We start from the raw sequence: 16,717 nt of genomic DNA on the forward strand, positions 1-16,717 counted from the left end.
CAGAGATAGCTTCAGCTGTGTAGAAATTCTTACATTGCTCTTACATTTTGCATTGATTCTGATGTATAGTCGATAATCTTTTACCATATTTTTCCACAAATAAAAATCACTGATCAGAAAAAAAAGGTGATGTAAAAGCTTGAAAAATGTTTTATTTACAAGCATCATTACAATACATGATACACATATTATACACAGTCGTAAAATGAAGTGGCATTTAGCAGTGCAGGTCGTAGAAAAAAAAGAAAAAAGAAAATCTTTTATATCATGAAAGACCTCGACTTTTACATCCCACACAGTGGAAACAATCAAAGCATCCAAGTCCTTTGAAGATGTGTCCTCTTACATTTCCTGCTAAGTCTTGCACGTCCACCAGCCTGTTTGTCTACAAGAAATAAGACACGATGAAGAATTTAGCTTAAACCCAAGCGCTTTGGCACTCAAGGTCATGAGAAACTTTGGCAAAGTCCCTGCATCTAAAACCCACTGCCAACAAAACCTCTCACTCACACACACACACACACACACACACACACACACACACACACACACACACACAAAGACTGTGAAGTAATGACTGAGAAGTGACTAGATATTTTTTCAGTGTGATAAATTAATAGTTGCAGGTCAAAATATCACCATAAAGGGAACCTGACACCTCAATCAACCACCTATGTTTATTATCTATCAGCAAATGTAGTGGTGTATTGCTGAATATCCTCTTTCAGTAATAACCATAACAAAGGCTCAGGTATGTTCCTCACCACTTTATTCTCATGTGTCCAAGCAACTTCTCCCTTTTTTATTTTTCTATTTTTGCAAAGCTGCATTTTTCCTCCCTCGGAAGAGAATACTATCTGCCAGCATGTGTGTTTCCGTCTAGTCCGTATCTATGGTTGTGCAGCGGCACTGCTTTACGCGCTGCACCCGTTTCTTCCTGGTGCTCGGCGTTTGTCCCGGGCAAAAGAGGGTGTACGTGACGGTGCTGAAGGTTTTGGGTTTGCAGGCAGAGCAGGACTCAAAGGCGTTTCCGTCCTGGTAAATGTGCCGCGGGATGTAGAAGGAGTTGCACTGTCCGTAGCAAAACCGGTTGATGATGGTGCGGCTCAGGCAGCCCTCCTCGCGGATGGTTTGCTTGAGCGGCTGCGTCTTGCACCAGTCCAGCCGCAGGTACCGACGCTCCGTGACGTGCAGCGCCTCCTGACTGGACTCCAGCACTTCGTCCGTTGAGGTTACGGGCCCAGACCCGCGGGAAATTAATCCGCCGATGGGGGGTTGTAGACATCTCTCCGATTCATTTGGATTGTATTTGTTTGGATGTGGCAAAGCGCTTTGAAAGGTCGCAGCATCTGTTCTCCTCAGCGGGCAGAGCAGCAGCACCAGAACCACTGCACAGATCAGCACTGATGATGTCCTCATCGTTGAAGCTGAAAGGAAAACAAAATACAAATCAAGTCATTGATGGAGAGCTTTTACGCACAGCTTTTACGCATGAATTACGCACCAGCATTTCCACCCAAAACACCATCTGAACACGATGGATTGTTAATTAAATCGAAAAAACAAAATCAGTAAAACTAAGTTGAGTTACCTGCTGTTTATTTGAGCTCTTCACAAGAAAACTGTATCAAGTCAGACAGTTAACAGCATGTGTTTCTTCTTCAGCTCCTGCGTCCTCTCTAGTGGCCTCAAGAATGACGCACAGGGCTTTTGTAAACTGTCTTGAGTTTCAGAGCTTCAGCAGAACACGCCCCCAAACCCTGATCCTCACTTAATCTGTCTGAAGAAGGGGGAAAATAAATCCTCCTCCAAACGTTTTCAATGCAGATAAACCGTTTATTTGACTTTACAGAACAAAAACAGAACACAAACATATTTGGCAAGATGAAGTGAACCGAGAGAGATTCCTGCGCCTGTGGAGACTCATGTTTACTGCAGTACAGTGAAGTGAACAGATACAAGTCAGAGTAATCTCTAAAATATTTCCCATGCTACAGTGAAGTCACTGACAATTCTCCCTTACATGACAAAAGCAAAGCTACTCTTATTTATTTATTTATTTATAATTAAGGTTTAAGAATATGATCTGTATTGAATCTTCGCTTCAAGACACAGAGGTGATTAACTGCTCATATCAAGACATAAAAAAATTAAACATCAGTGTGAGTAAACTGATCTTTTTACAGTCATGAATAATAACTTTCTGATTCAACATTCCTCCAAAGTAATATATCTTTATACAACTCCTTCTTATAATACAGCTGTAGATATACTGTCAGGGAAGAATTTAACACCATATATTCTTGTATTTTGGGTTGAATGGTTGAATCTAAGGCAAAGTGACTTTTTTATATTCCTTAAAAATCTGAAAAAGTAAAATATATTTGCTTCAATCTTGGGTTATTCTAATCAGATACCTACAGGAGAACTGAAGTTAGCACTCTACTGTACAGCTGCTCTTTGATCAGAGTGATCACAGTTTCCTTTTAGCGCTTTAAGGTTCGTTCTTGACCCTCATAAGAGCAGCTATCCAATGAAATCTAAACACAAAGTCCAACCTACTTGTTGTTTGCAAAGCTTTGATCTTCAGAAACAACAAGATGAGAGAGATAATTACCTGGCAGCAATGTTGATAACCGATTAATTGTTTAGGTCACTTTTTAAGCAAAAATGCCAAAAACTCACTGACAGCAGCTTCTAAATTATTAATATTTGATAGTTTCCCAGTTTTCTATGATAGTAAACTCGACATTTTGGCCATTCGGGAAATAATGATCATTTTTCACAATTTTTGTCATTTTTTACTGAACAATCAGAAAAAAAGGTAAATTCCACTAATAGTGACGGTATATGTTGGTTGCTCCTATCTTTGAATAATACGACCTTACTCAAGGTTTTTCTGTGTATTAATTACTTAACATAGGAAAAACTAACTAGATGACAGCTTTACAAGAAATGGATACAACAGAACCTAAAACTAGATTTGTACACAGAGTCTCTCTTTAAGACTTAAAAGATGGAGGACTGTCACAGTGGCTGATGGTGAACTTCAGTGGTGCAAATTTTGATCTTCCCAGGGGCTCTTGGGGCTCTTGGGGCTCTTGGGGCACATGGGCAGTTGCCCACTTTGCCTGTTTGGTGATCAAGCTTTGCCCATGATGACAGCTGGGTGTCACTGTTTCAACAAAACCCACGAATTTTGTTTCCATGGGTCTTGCATTGTAATGCCTATTTGTTAAAAATAAGGACAGAGATACAATATGTTGTGCCAATTACTAAATAAGATCTGCGCTAATTAATATCTTAGCAATATCATAAAAACATTTCATACTTCCCATCTTTTCTCTACTTTACCATTTCTTATTTCACAGTACCTGTGGTGAAGTCTCTTTTCCATTGCTTGTTAACCCAAATGCTCAAATATGTGGTGTTAAAAACTTTTATCTGAGAGTATAGTTTAATATTACAGTGAGTGTTGCAGATGCAGGAGTTTAGGTTGTGGATTTGGTGGCAGCAGAGACGGTCGGTGCTTCCTCCTCCTCCTCTTCCTCAGAGAAGTGAGGAACAGATTTCTTGGCGACCACATTGTCCAGCCTCTGGCCCATTAAATATGGGTTGACACTCTGCGGACGGGTGGAGACAGAAATATGAGTGTAAACATGAAGACAAACAAAATCTGAGGGAAAACAGTGAGAGAGAGAAACGTCTTAACTTAAGAAATCCTCAGTGAGATTCTTAGCTCGTTCAGAAAATATCACTTCACATCTAGATCAGTGAGTTTAAGAGGACATCAGTCTCTTCAGGGGGTAAACATCAGTGCTGGTGATGTGGTTTCTAAGACTTAATCCTACACAGCAAAAATGAAAAAGACAACCATGAAACACTATACCCTTTTTCTTCTTTTCGGTCCTCCCTTCAGTTTTTGGTACAAAAGCTCCTTGTTCTGAGAGGAAACACAGAAAAACAAAAAGTTTACAGACATAAAATCATGTATCTGTTTTACAGCCACTCTCTTTGTTCCTAAATTATATTCAAATTGCCTCTTAAAGGAATAAAAATTCTCAAAAGGGTGACTTGATGCAAGCTTGTCTTCATTTCATCTTTAAGCAAGTAAGTTGCTTTAGACAAAAACATCTGCCAAATGGAGTGATATTAATGCTGTAGGAGTCTTGCTGTACGTGTTTTAACTGGTACATGTGCGCCTGAAATGGTGTCTCAGGTATTCCAGTGGGTAAAAGCAAGCGTACTTAATTTGCAGGTGAAGGAAAATGGGACAACTCTGTGTTAATGAGGTATTTGTGCGTTTGATAATAAGTCAACCATTTAAACATTTGCAAGTTCCAACTTTTAAAATATGAGGATGTGCTGCTTTTTGAGGCAGTCCTACTCTGTACTCACCCACTTCGCCAGGGCTGGGTAGTCATGCTCTGGGTCAAAGAGGTGCTGGTGTTTCTGAAACTCTCTGCTGAACTCGGCCGTGTCCGGAGCGTTTTCCAAACACCCGTCTGCTACTGTAAAATGTGAGAAGGCACAGACGGAACGCACAGAGGATGCATTATCTTAAATGTTCATAGTGTAAATAAATACAATAAAAAAGCAAACAGACAGAAAAGCAACTCTGCCAGCATTAATAGCAACATTTGCCCCTATTTCAGTTTCAAAGTAGCAGGTATGCTGCAAGTAATTCACTTTATCCTGCTGGTTTTACAGATGCTAGTATGTTAAAATAAAGACTTTCCACCTGTCTTTCCCAGCGGGCAGGGGTTTGGAGGGTCTGGGTATCCGTGGTCATCACTGAAGTCTTTGGGAACATTGTCGCCCGTCAACTCAGCCACAATGTTTGGGATGTTTCCATAAGGGCCGAGGTGCTGCAGCCCCTCATGAGCACCACCTTGTGGAAGAAAACAAACACTACAATCACTACAAATACAACTGCACCATCAGCTACGTTAACAGGCATCATGTAGCCTACCTATTTTCCAACAGCATTTCACATATATACCATTTTATGAGTTGGTTCAGCACAGGATTAAACTTGATATAAAGAAAATGTAGAGCAGTATCTCTATAATGATTGATAAGTAATTATATTGATATTACTTGAAAACAACATTTTAATTTGTGTTGAAAAACGTTAACTCAGGTAGGATGTGGGGGGTCTAGAAAATATAAGAACACTGTGCTGAAATGTAATTAAAAGAGCCACATAATGCACATTTTAAACCCATTTTAGGTTCATCACCACATGACGTAATAGAAAAAAAGCACAAAACAACTAATAAATCAGCAGCAATAAATACAAGGCATGGAATAGGCACATCCCCAATAACAATAAGCTCATTGCTTCCCTATCATATCAGTGTTTCAGAGCGTCATAGAGTCAGAGAGTTAAAAGGAGGGAAAAAGGCATAAAATAAGAAGAAGAATTCCTGTTGCTTTGAAAATATACTTTACTAGACTCTATACTTCATTATAAATCCATCCCAACTCACCCTGTATGCTCTGAGGCCCGACGATGTTGGTGGCCTGATGTGCGGGATACTCCACCCTGGGCCGAGCGATGCCCAGCTGTTCCATGACACCGTGCAGGAGACGCTGGATGTCGGCCTCGGACACCTGGTCCGCCGTGCGGGGGCTGCGGGCCGGAGCTCTGCCGAGCTGCAGCCACAAGAGGAGGCCGAGCAACGATAACCGCACCGCCGAAGCCATTTGTGTCATCTGCGGGGAGAAAAACACACATCAGACCGTACCGTGCAGAAGATGGACAGGCGTGTGATCATGTGCAAACACAGCTGCATTTTTACTGTTAAACACATGACAGGATAATTAGACAATATAAATGGAAAGGGTGGTTCTGTCATTATGGTTAATAGAAACCATAAACGGCAGCCTATTGTCTGTAAACTGAATAGCCTAAAGCCTTGGTGCGACACTTGCTCTGTAAACAGAGCCATTAATGCTGATGGAAACAGTCTATAAATAGCCTGCATGGTCTATCTATCAAACAGTGAAAACACCATAGTTCACTATAAAAGCTGCGTTTAAAGACATTTATTTGATGATATACTTGATTTCATTCCTAGTAAACTTCACAAGTGATCAAAATAGAGATTTGTTTATTTGTTCTTACCGTGATGATGGAGGGACCTGCCGTTTGCACGAGACCCTATCAAGACCCTATCAAGCTGGACATACGGCCCATTTCCGGTTTCCAAAATAAAAATGTAGATAAATAAAAACTTCACAAACAATAAAAAACGACTTAAAATTTAATTTCACTCCACTTCACAGCCAAATCAAACCTGGCCTACCTTAATTCAGCATTATTATTCAAATTGTCATCTATGTATTTTCTTGTTTAAAAATATTTGCCTCCATGAGACATTTTTATGACTTTATTTTGAAGGATAATACTGAGTTTCCGGTGTTATTGATGTCATTATGCAACCTTGTTAGAAAAAGCTATTAGTCTTGCTTCACGGTTCAGATGCAGTTGCTAGGAAACCCCCTATCATTGGCTCCAGTGCCAGTTGCTTGTTCAGCCCACACAGCAGCACTGCACGACCAGGAGGAAGTCCCAGCATCAGACACCATCAAAACAGTTTGTTTATGTTATAAATCTGTTTCAGACAAGAACAACTTCTCTGTGATTATCTTCAACTACCTTCAAGGGCATCTCGGTGTTTAGCTACTCATTATGCAAAGAAGCCGTTGGCTATTTGTTCTTAATTCTCCATATGCATTTTAAAAAGTAGGCTACTAATATATAATCTATTCCTGGCATTTTGAGTTTGGATCTTTGTTTTCCATTAAAGATAAACTGATGAGAGACACGGCACAGTTTACCTCCTGACCTGCAGTATGTTTAACATGCAGAGGTAAGAGATACACTTGAGAAAAAGTTGAAGTATTTATTCACTTGATATAAAACTATGGCGCATCTTTACCCAAACAATGGCATGTTGTGAAATAAATAGTCAAATATAGAAAAATGTAGAATGCTAAAATACAACTTCGGTGATCTGATGGAAGACGATGAAACACTCTAAGCCACCGTCTGAATATAAAACTTGTCTATTAGAGATCATAACCTAAAATACTGAATGAATGTGAAGCCGCTGACATGGCTACTTCTTAATACTTTATATGTCAGAGTAAAGATCGTCTTCTCCAGGGCGTGAACTGCAGTTTCCCCAAACCAGTGAGCACAGGCGAGCTGTCTGCATCTTGCCTCCTGGTCAGTCTGGGGAAAAATCCCAAATGCAGATCTCTGCAAACAAAAAAGGATGGATCAGATGGTGTGTGTTAATTTATTGCCATAGGCCTACCACAAAGTAATCTGAAATTGATTCCATAAGCTTATAATTTACCTTCTTTGTCTTTCTTGTGGTGTCTTGCATGCCTCTTTGCCAAGGGGACTGGAGCCATCCAAGGAATCTGTTTCAGGTTTGAAGTCTTGTTCTGTAAATTATTTGAATTTAAAAATCTATATTTGGAACCACGTTCATGTAAAATGTCCTGCCCGTTACAAAACGTTTCTTTCTTCATATTAGATTCACCTGCACAAGGCGCACACGTCCTAAACATCAGGACACTGGGGAAAGTTTCCAAACCGAGGCTTCTCCTGAGGGTTGGTCTGCGTCCTGATGTGGACTCCTGGCTCTGCTCAGAGACACCAGGTGTGACCTTTGACCTCCCCTGAATCCAGGGCACCGTCTTCACAGGCCGAATCACTGCATGTGTGAGAAAATAAAGAGCACACAGGAGGTGGACACGGTTCCATTTTGAATTTTAGTGATTAGAGAAGCGGTTCACTTTGACCAAGTGCAATGAAGTCCATGCTTTTTTTTTTTTTTTTTTTTTTTTTACACCTTTGAAACTGTGTCTTTTTCTGTGTCCCTTCTTCTGAAAATTGAAGTTCATCAGAAACTCCATACTGTCCATTACAGCCTTGGGAATCACGCCTGGTAAATACAGTGAAGGTCATAACAGATATCCTGTTCACACAAATACATTTAATGAGAGTACAGGGTCAACACAGAATGACTGGCTTATTACCGAATAAATTAGGATTTTCAATGAAGGTGCGCAGGACAAGAACTCGGAGTTCAAGTCTGCCCTCAGACATCTCAGTCTTGTTAGGAGGAGGTAAAAGACACGGAGCGAAGACCGTAGCAAGGTTGGAGCTGGTCATCAGGTTTTCTGAACACCTGACAGCGGTACATCGAATGAGGAGAAGAACACGTGAAATCATTGGTACATGAACTCATGTCTGGAAAATCTGTAGAACCCTGCCTGAAGAAGATCCAACACTTTAACAGAGAAAGACAAATGAAAAATAGTGGAAATAGCCAATAATTTCAAGGCAAACTTGCTATTGTAGATCAGTGGTACCCAGTGTGGGGTCATGACCCCCAATGAAGGGGTGTCAAGAGAAATCTGAGGAGTCCAAAAATGAAAAAAATGATATTTTTCAGATTTTTTTCAATTTTTGCTTTTTATTTTTCTTGCAAAAATACTAGATACTTTAATCTCTTTCTGTATTAGGCTTTAATGATCCCATGTTCATACCTCTTGGAAATTTTGGAGAGGAAGTTGAACAGGTAGTGCAGACAGGAGGAGTTTCTGGCAGGTAACAGACAGGACAGCAGCTGCAGGGCTGATGTCCTGTCCTGCAGGTTGGACAGTGCCTGGGCCTTGAGCAGAGCTGCATGGAGCTCAGAGGGAAACAACGGCTCCGGCAGCTCCCTGCAAAACTGTTTGATGAGAGTGGCCACATCGTAGGGGAGGGCTATGGACAGACACCCCTCCCCTCTGTTCAGCTTGGCCTGAAACAGACACACAGTAATTCATAGATGGCAAGATTGTATTTGAAATAAAGGAGGTTGACAAAACACCTTTTTAAAGCAGTTTCAACAAAAACTGAACATTATAAATCAGGATTTATTGCAGGAATCTTGTATTTGGCTGCTTCCGTTTTAGCAAGATGTACCTAATAAACTGACAGCTGAGTGTATTTGTTCAAACCACCATCTGAAATTGCTTGAGTAGAGATTATATTAGAATAACCTAACAAAAAAGCTCAAGTTACCCTGAGGGTCTTAATGCGAGGAAGAGAGCCTGGTTTTCTGAACAGGCCCACAGTCCCAGCACGCTCCAGAAGAAATGAGCAAGCATCCACCAAGAAACTGAGACAAAAACAAAATTCAAAACAACGGTTTATCTCTGCCTTTTTGTCCTAAATCCTTTAAAAAGTTTTCCAGACTTGTTGGTTCCACTCACCAGGGTACAAGTCCAAACTCAGGGATGTATTGCCTGGCTAAATTTTCCAGAGGCACACCAAAGATCTTGGCACCACCGATGAACAGTCTGTCCTTTTTCTTCTCTAAGCTCTTTGCAGTTATCCCATAAAGGACTTGAAGGTGAAACCGAATCACATTACTGTCTGTGGCCTTCATGATTTAAAAACAACGTAGTTCAACAGCCTTTCACTGACAACGTAATCTGTTAGAATCACTGATGAATGAAGGAGGCGGACTTCATTATGCTCATCCGTATCACCTGTGGCACAGGAAGTGAGTTCTGAGGGAAAAGTGGTGCATTCAGGTGACACGGGGAAGGTGGTAGATAACGAGCTTTCAGCTCGCCTCAGGTGGCATAACATCAATTTCTCAGATTTTGCTAATTACTGGCATCACTCTGTTTGACCTTTGCAAAAAAGCCTGTTAATAGCTGCCACTTACTGTGAGATCATGTCCACTATATCCATCCTAAAAACTACAAGCACACCATTTTCTTTCCAATTTAGCCTTTAATCCACACCAAACAACAAAACCCCAGCAACACACGTCGTATTAGGAACAAGGTCAAATTGTTCTTAATACTCTAAGTGCTTCTGAAGGTTTTGACCCTTTAATTAAGCTTTAATTCCATCACCTGATTTCATGATACTTTCATTTAGAATTGCTTTTTCTATTTCCTAATCTCTGGTATTAGGGAGAAATTAAACCTTATATAGCAGTTCTATATTTGGGGAAATATGCTTATTGGTTTTTCTTGCTGGGCATTCGATGAGAAGATTGATACCACTTTCATATCTGTGTGGTTGATACAGTATAAAGCTTAACTGAGCACAAAGACTGGAAACAGAGCATGTATATGCACCTCTTAAGTCGACATTATATCTTTTGTTTAATTCATACAAAAGAACGGAGAAGGTGAATGATTTGTGTTCAGCAGATGACTCCGTTTTTGTATAAAGTGCATTCAAACAGTTTGGTTCAGATTTCATATTGGATGTAGAAGTATGACCACCCTTTTACTTACAGTGCAGCCATGGCCTAATAACATGCTGAGCCTATGAGGGCATGTTCATTCAGTGCTTGCTACCTGTATACTGACACAGACTCCAACACTCCAGATTACTGTTAAAAGCAACTATTTTTATTACAACAGTACATGTATATACAGCAAAAGGTACAGTAGAAATCGAGATATGGAGGGAGAGCTGGTGTGGTTGTTGTGTGGGTTTGTGTTGCGGGTTGGAGATTTAGAAGCACTTCCTGTGGACGATGGAGGGGCCAGCCTCGTCGTACTCCTGCTTGCTGATCCACATCTGCTGGAAGGTGGACAGAGAGGCCAGGATGGAGCCGCCGATCCAGACGGAGTATTTCCTCTCGGGGGGAGCGATGATCTGGAGAAAAGGGAGAGGAGGAGCAGAGGCACAGGTTGGTACGAGAACATTTTACAACATATTTAAATGGATTTAACCGGTCAGTGCTGGTGAGTGAGGGCTCACCTTGATCTTCATGGTGCTGGGGGCCAGGGCGGTGATCTCCTTCTGCATACGGTCAGCAATACCAGGGTACATGGTGGTACCACCGGACAGCACGTTGTTGGCGTACAGGTCCTTACGGATATCAATGTCGCACTTCATGATGCTGTTGTAGGCAGTCTCATGGATACCAGCAGACTCCATACCTGGGCAGGTAAGATAAGAACAGGTGAGTGATTATACTTCTGACAGTAAAAATGTGCTAATATGAAAATAATTACTGAAATAATGACACTAATAATTATAATGACCTTTTAAAATAAAGTTAAAAAGTGCACATTTATGATCACAACTGAGTTCTAATGTGTTATCATTCTTCATCTGTTTATTTTTCAGCCCACAGGGGTAGTTAAAGTTGCTCACACTTAAAACTACATTATAATGTGTACTATGTAAAGTGCATTCATTAGATGTTTATATATTGATTATAGGCCTAAATGTAAAATATTGAGGGTTAAAGCAAGTGTTGCTGTTAAACTTACTTTTAAGTATAAGATTTAATTGAAGAAGACAACAATGATGTGTTTTTTCCCAAAAACACAATAAAATAAGAGAAAAATATGAAGAAATATAATATAAATAAATGATTTTACTCCCTATGAGTTAACACTTTTCAGTCAAACGATTGGCTCTTTGTTTGAGCTTTAACCACTAGGTGGAGTAAATGCACACGGTCTCTATTCTCTGTATAAATGAAACTTAATCACCTATAAATATGACTTGCAGGATGAGTGGTGTTTACATGGAGTAACAGTGTCTGCTAAGCGTCGGGTCAGCTGTCATGACTCACCGATGAAAGAGGGCTGGAACAGGGTCTCGGGGCAGCGGAAACGCTCGTTGCCGATGGTGATGACCTGACCGTCGGGCAGCTCGTAGCTCTTCTCCAGGGAGGAGGAGGAGGCGGCGGTGGCCATCTCGTTCTCAAAGTCCAGAGCAACATAGCACAGCTTCTCCTTAATGTCGCGCACGATCTCACGCTCAGCTGCAGGGAGGAAATTTCACAGTTCAGTCGACCAGTGTCACATGACCTAACTGGCTGATCCACAATGTACATGCGTATGGGCCACACTGTGTTCATGTCTGGAAGTAAATGTGGCTCAGCACTTTAACATGTTTCATATTCAAAATCTGACTATGTGAGTTTTGTTTTGCACTTTTTGTTTCCAGCTAGTTGTTGGGGACTTTCTTTCTTACCAGTGGTGACGAAGGAGTAGCCACGCTCAGTCAGGATCTTCATCAGGTAGTCAGTCAGGTCGCGACCGGCCAGATCCAGACGCATGATGGCGTGGGGGAGAGCGTAACCCTCATAGATGGGCACGTTGTGGGTCACACCATCACCAGAGTCCAGCACAATACCTGTCCAGGAAAAACACAGCAGTTTGTTAGAAGACAACACATATACAGTAAACTGCTTTTTCTTTAAATCGGCTTGCAGTGTTGCACGGTGAAGGAGTTGAAGGCCTCGGTGGAGACTCACCAGTGGTACGACCGGAGGCATACAGGGACAGCACAGCCTGAATGGCCACATACATGGCAGGGACGTTGAAGGTCTCAAACATGATCTGGGTCATCTTCTCCCTGTTTGCCTTGGGGTTGAGGGGGGCCTCAGTCAGCAGGGTGGGGTGCTCCTCTGGGGCCACGCGGAGCTCGTTGTAGAAGGTGTGGTGCCAGATCTGTAAAGGATGAGGAATTTTACTGAGTGGATGTAACATTTCACAGCACAAGGCTCTCTCATTATTTGTTTTCATTTCACAGTATATACAGTATATGTATATGCACAGTATCTCCAATTCTCACCTTCTCCATGTCGTCCCAGTTGGTGATGATGCCGTGCTCGATGGGGTACTTCAGAGTAAGGATACCCCTCTTGCTCTGGGCCTCGTCTCCCACGTAGCTGTCCTTCTGACCCATACCCACCATCACACCCTGAGAACAAAACAAGCACATGTCAGAATCTCATAAAACAAGACTGACAGCCTGTGATAAAGCTTCAAAAATTCGAATCTTTTAGAAAACTCATGGCCCTTTCAGTATTCCTACCTGGTGACGGGGGCGTCCAACAATGGATGGGAAGACGGCACGGGGAGCGTCATCACCGGCAAACCCAGCCTTGACCAGGCCGGAGCCGTTGTCGCACACCAGGGCGGTGGTCTCGTCGTCGTCGCACATGTTTGGTCTTTTCTGGGCTGGCCTTCTACACGAGACAAGAAATGGAAACAAATGCAAAAGTTTAGTCTGTGATGTTGTTTTATTCAGTCCGGATCAGGAGCTTCTATTCAACAGTGTTCACATCAAAACACTGAGAATTGAACGCTCTTTTCAAGGTTCTTAACAAGGTGTCAGTTATACGTTGTAAGATTAAGCTGATTATTTGAAAGGATATAAGATCCTTAACGCGTTTAAGTGTGTATATTTTCATTTAATTGAAGTCAACACGGAGGATCATTTCACCTGAAAAAACAAAGCCATGCAATGCTGAGAAACAATCTAGCACTATGTTCAGTATGGAGACACCTCTGAGTGCTCTAATCTCCTCTCTGAGTGTCACAGCTGCCCGAGAAGCCAAAACGGGACATGGCTCGACGCCCCCCTACACACACACTCACATGTCTATTTTCAGCCTCGGGACCCTTGTCAACCCCCACAACCCCTCCTCTGCATCTCGTCGTTAAGCTGGAGCCGGTTAACAGCTGAGGTGTGTCTTTTGACAAGTGGTCTGGGTCTCTCCTCAGCTGTCGCCACATAGAGGAGTCCTCTGTTTGGAGCCAGACCATGTGCTCGGATCCTTCCAGGATCTCTGGCCACAGCCTGCATCCCAGGTGGCAGCACCCCCCCCCCCCCCCCCCCCCCCCCCAGCCCTCCCTTCAAACAGGCTTCCCCATTCAAATCATCATCTGTAAGTACAACTTAAATGGCTGCTGTGGCATTCAGTATCAGCTACTGTTTTCATGGCGATCAGCCTCATTACTGCGGATGAGATTTATGAAACAGTAAAATTTGGCTCTTACAAAATGCACCATTGCAATCAGAGTTATCTGAGAGCTTTATCAAAACTCTAAATGACCCAGCTGTGATGTTACTGGAAAGGTTGAGCCAATATGAGGGAAGTTCTACTGTGACCAGAGCTCAAGTATAAGAAACATGTATTTAAATATGACTTTCTAGGCATATCTTATTATTCATTAACTTCAAGTCAACTTGTCATTCTAGCATAGTCCAACAAGCTTAAAAACGATTCTTTAAAAAAGGTTTAAAATAAATTACTATGGGCAGTCCATCTGTATCCTAGGCTTTCCATCCTGCATTTTAATAGCTGCTTCTGATGCAGAAAAATGACTCTAATTATTCTTTAAATTTATATCCAACTTTTATTTAATCAGGAAAAGCTCAATGAGATTAAAAATCTTTCTCAGGAGTCTCCTGACCAAGATCGGCTTTCATTAGTTTCAGCATCTTGGCTTTCCTCAGTGCTATAAATGCTTCTACAGAGGGTTTTCATCCCTGCCAAGCAAATCATCTTGTCAAGTGTTTGTTCTTGGTATTTAAATTGTCAAATGTATCTATCTGTATTGGTATTGACTTTTAATTTACATAAGCTTCCTCAGGTTGTATCTAACCTGGTTTAGAGCTACGTTGCTGCCACTCCACAGGAAGCATCCTCGCACCCCCAAAGACTATGTCCTAATCTGTGTAGTATAGGTCACTGTTAATGGACCCAGACGACATATCCATATAATGCAATAGTCTGATCAGTTCAACACCACCAAGTACCACTTTTCTCCCTCTCTTACGCTCAGATTTCATCCTTCTCACAACAACATATGACCTACTCTGATCACAGAAACACAACCAACTCCAAACTGTGAAGAAAATACATCCACGTTGCAGCAGTGATATGTCCTACAGCAGCAGCAGCAGCAGCATCTACTCATCCTCCCTATTCCCTGAGCACCACAAACCAATGGCCGAAACGCAGACAAGCACAAGCACTGCAGAGGAACTCACCAAGTTGTAACCGCAAGACTGGAATTTCCACTGGGACAAAGGGCGAGGGTGCGAGGGGGTTCTTAAATATGTCCCGGTGTCCTGAGGCTGGGGGCTGGTGGGCGGGCCCAGGAGTTCACACAAGCCCAAATTAAGTGCTGCTCAGCAAAATGGTTCAGTAAAGTGGATCCTGTGTCAGGGGACACCACCAAACTGGATAAAAGTTGCCTTGGAGATGAAAGGTAACAGACAGAAATGGGAAGACTTTTGCTTGGATGAATGAAAAAAGGATTGTGAAATGTGTTATAAGTGACAATCATGTTTACAATTTGATGTTAATTTAATTGATCCAGGAGCTTAATAATATCTTCAAGTTGCAATATTGACTTTAGACACACATACATGGTTTGTGCTTTAAAATGCTTGATCTTAATTGTATTTTACATGCCAAATCACTAGACTACAGTATGTTAATGGTATATTAGTTGTCAAATGATTCATGTGGATCAACAACAATAAACTTATGACCTTTAAAGCAACTTATGCCCTTTGAATTCAAAGCTACAGAGAGTTTAGGACAGTTATGGAAACCCTGTACTGCAATATCATCAATTATAAGTTTAGATTCCTGCTTCATACATAGCAGCATCTTTCTTCCACTCATACTTTGTGGAGCTGCCCTTCAAGTCTCTAAGGATGAGTTAATATGACTAAGCTCAAACAGGGCACTGGGGATGTGGATGATCACAGGGTAGGATGGTAATCTGAGATCTTGTCTGAGCAATCTGGTTAAGGAGCCGTCTAAGGGGATCCTGCCAGTGTCGTCGCATGAGACAGCTGAGAGGCAATGTTGTAAAAAGGGGGTGGGAGGGAGCCAGAGCCAGTGCACAGACCTCCAGCAGACGACAGATCCCCGGGACAGCTTGTGCAGGGAGCGACGAGCGACCGTCCTCAGCTCTGATTGGCTCCAGTTTTTCCTTTTAGGGAAATGGAGTGTAACAGGTGCCAGTGGCTGCGTGTCGCTGCAGACTGAGGGTAGGATGACGAGAGCTCAGGCTCCTTATTCGTCACCTTGCACTGCCCCCACAGCACCTACATCCCCATGCTGGAGCCCTATCAGGCCACTGTGAGTGCAGTGAGAATGTAAATACCCCCCAACACCATCAACACTTTGAAATATTCCATTTGTAGCCATGTGCTGTAATGTACCTCAGAGAGAGACGCTACTAACCTACTTGTCTGTTTCTATTCCAAGCCTTTACATAACAGAGACCTGAGTTACCTTCAAATCATGTCTCTTAGTCATTTGATAATCTTTCATAGCATTATTGTTTCCAATATTTCCTTGCTGACCTAATGAAGAGGAATAGTAATCTGATACAAACTGGAAATTTCATGCTAAAAAGATTGTAATCTTTCTAACTCAGACAGCTAAAGATTGCCTAAACTTTCTGAGGCTTTTGCACAGATCTCTTTCAGCATTGCCAGGAGGAACCATTTTCAAATCTAATTTCTATCTAATCTATCCTTTAAGGGTTTTAGATATTAAAAAGAGAGTAAAATATATGGCCAGTGATCTCTGCCAAACAGAAGTTTGTATGATCAGCCCAGTGAGAGCAAGAAAAATGGGCACATGACAAACCTGTGCTGATGTTAGGCGGTCTGAACTCACTGTTGTTCTTCTGACCACAGCAGAGCTTCTATATACTTTTGTAAAGCAGCAGTAGAGATAGTGAGTGAACACAGTCCTTCAGGTTTCCTCTGGCCTCGGATGCTCTGCAGAAACAGTCCATACAGGCCACAGACACATAATCATCATCCTCACTTCCTTGTCATTACAGCTTGAATTATTGATTTTTACCTTACTTGGTGATGCTTTGAATCTTCAAATTTTCACAC

At 41.9% G+C, this 16,717-nt stretch overlaps 4 protein-coding genes and 1 long non-coding RNA gene across 8 annotated transcripts; 1 reads left to right on the top strand and 4 right to left on the bottom strand.

Annotated features, from left to right (window-relative positions):
- Positions 1-127: 127 nt before the first annotated feature.
- grem1a (gremlin 1a, DAN family BMP antagonist) lies at positions 128-1,733 on the bottom strand. 2 transcript variants are annotated; one of them, XR_008830424.1, is made up of 3 exons: positions 1,592-1,733; positions 765-1,427; positions 128-385 (listed from the first exon to the last, which is right to left on the bottom strand). XR_008830424.1 is itself a non-coding variant. In XM_056404684.1 (2 exons), exon 2 carries the CDS (start codon positions 1,417-1,419, stop codon positions 880-882), a length of 540 nt encoding a protein of 179 aa, XP_056260659.1. In that variant the 5' UTR covers positions 1,420-1,427; positions 1,592-1,733; the 3' UTR covers positions 128-879. The 2 variants fall into 2 exon arrangements, 1 of the variants encoding a protein (XP_056260659.1); XM_056404684.1 differs by having other exon boundaries at positions 128-1,427.
- An 82-nt stretch (positions 1,734-1,815) lies between these two features.
- LOC130187253 (neuroendocrine protein 7B2) lies at positions 1,816-6,212 on the bottom strand. The gene is made up of 6 exons (XM_056404683.1): positions 6,131-6,212; positions 5,493-5,718; positions 4,742-4,891; positions 4,399-4,511; positions 3,890-3,943; positions 1,816-3,623 (listed from the first exon to the last, which is right to left on the bottom strand). The coding sequence occupies exons 2-6, from the start codon at positions 5,716-5,718 to the stop codon at positions 3,492-3,494; spliced, it is 675 nt and encodes a 224-aa protein (XP_056260658.1). The 5' UTR covers positions 6,131-6,212; the 3' UTR covers positions 1,816-3,491.
- A 152-nt stretch (positions 6,213-6,364) lies between these two features.
- Positions 6,365-7,770, top strand: LOC130187255 (uncharacterized). Of its 2 annotated transcripts, XR_008830426.1 has the most exons (4): positions 6,365-6,878; positions 7,154-7,298; positions 7,415-7,446; positions 7,554-7,770. It is a non-coding gene; the product is annotated as an uncharacterized LOC130187255 (long non-coding RNA). The 2 variants fall into 2 exon arrangements; XR_008830425.1 differs by lacking the exon at positions 7,154-7,298.
- Positions 6,898-10,301, bottom strand: LOC130187250 (inactive Rho GTPase-activating protein 11B-like). Of its 2 annotated transcripts, XM_056404680.1 has the most exons (8): positions 9,283-10,301; positions 9,092-9,188; positions 8,572-8,828; positions 8,059-8,210; positions 7,872-7,964; positions 7,560-7,733; positions 7,371-7,461; positions 6,898-7,270 (listed from the first exon to the last, which is right to left on the bottom strand). In XM_056404680.1, the coding sequence occupies exons 1-8, from the start codon at positions 9,456-9,458 to the stop codon at positions 7,150-7,152; spliced, it is 1,161 nt and encodes a 386-aa protein (XP_056260655.1). In that variant the 5' UTR covers positions 9,459-10,301; the 3' UTR covers positions 6,898-7,149. The 2 variants fall into 2 exon arrangements, with proteins under 2 accessions (XP_056260655.1, XP_056260656.1); XM_056404681.1 differs by lacking the exon at positions 7,872-7,964.
- Positions 10,302-10,421: 120 nt separating this feature from the next.
- Positions 10,422-14,925, bottom strand: actc1a (actin alpha cardiac muscle 1a). The gene is made up of 8 exons (XM_056404682.1): positions 14,840-14,925; positions 12,875-13,028; positions 12,632-12,760; positions 12,312-12,507; positions 12,029-12,190; positions 11,625-11,816; positions 10,799-10,980; positions 10,422-10,693 (listed from the first exon to the last, which is right to left on the bottom strand). Exons 2-8 carry the CDS (start codon positions 13,001-13,003, stop codon positions 10,550-10,552), a joined length of 1,134 nt encoding a protein of 377 aa, XP_056260657.1. The 5' UTR covers positions 13,004-13,028; positions 14,840-14,925; the 3' UTR covers positions 10,422-10,549.
- Positions 14,926-16,717: the final 1,792 nt, after the last annotated feature.

Source organism: Seriola aureovittata, chromosome 19, assembly GCF_021018895.1.
Source record: "Seriola aureovittata isolate HTS-2021-v1 ecotype China chromosome 19, ASM2101889v1, whole genome shotgun sequence".
Lineage (NCBI taxonomy): Eukaryota > Metazoa > Chordata > Actinopteri > Carangiformes > Carangidae > Seriola > Seriola aureovittata.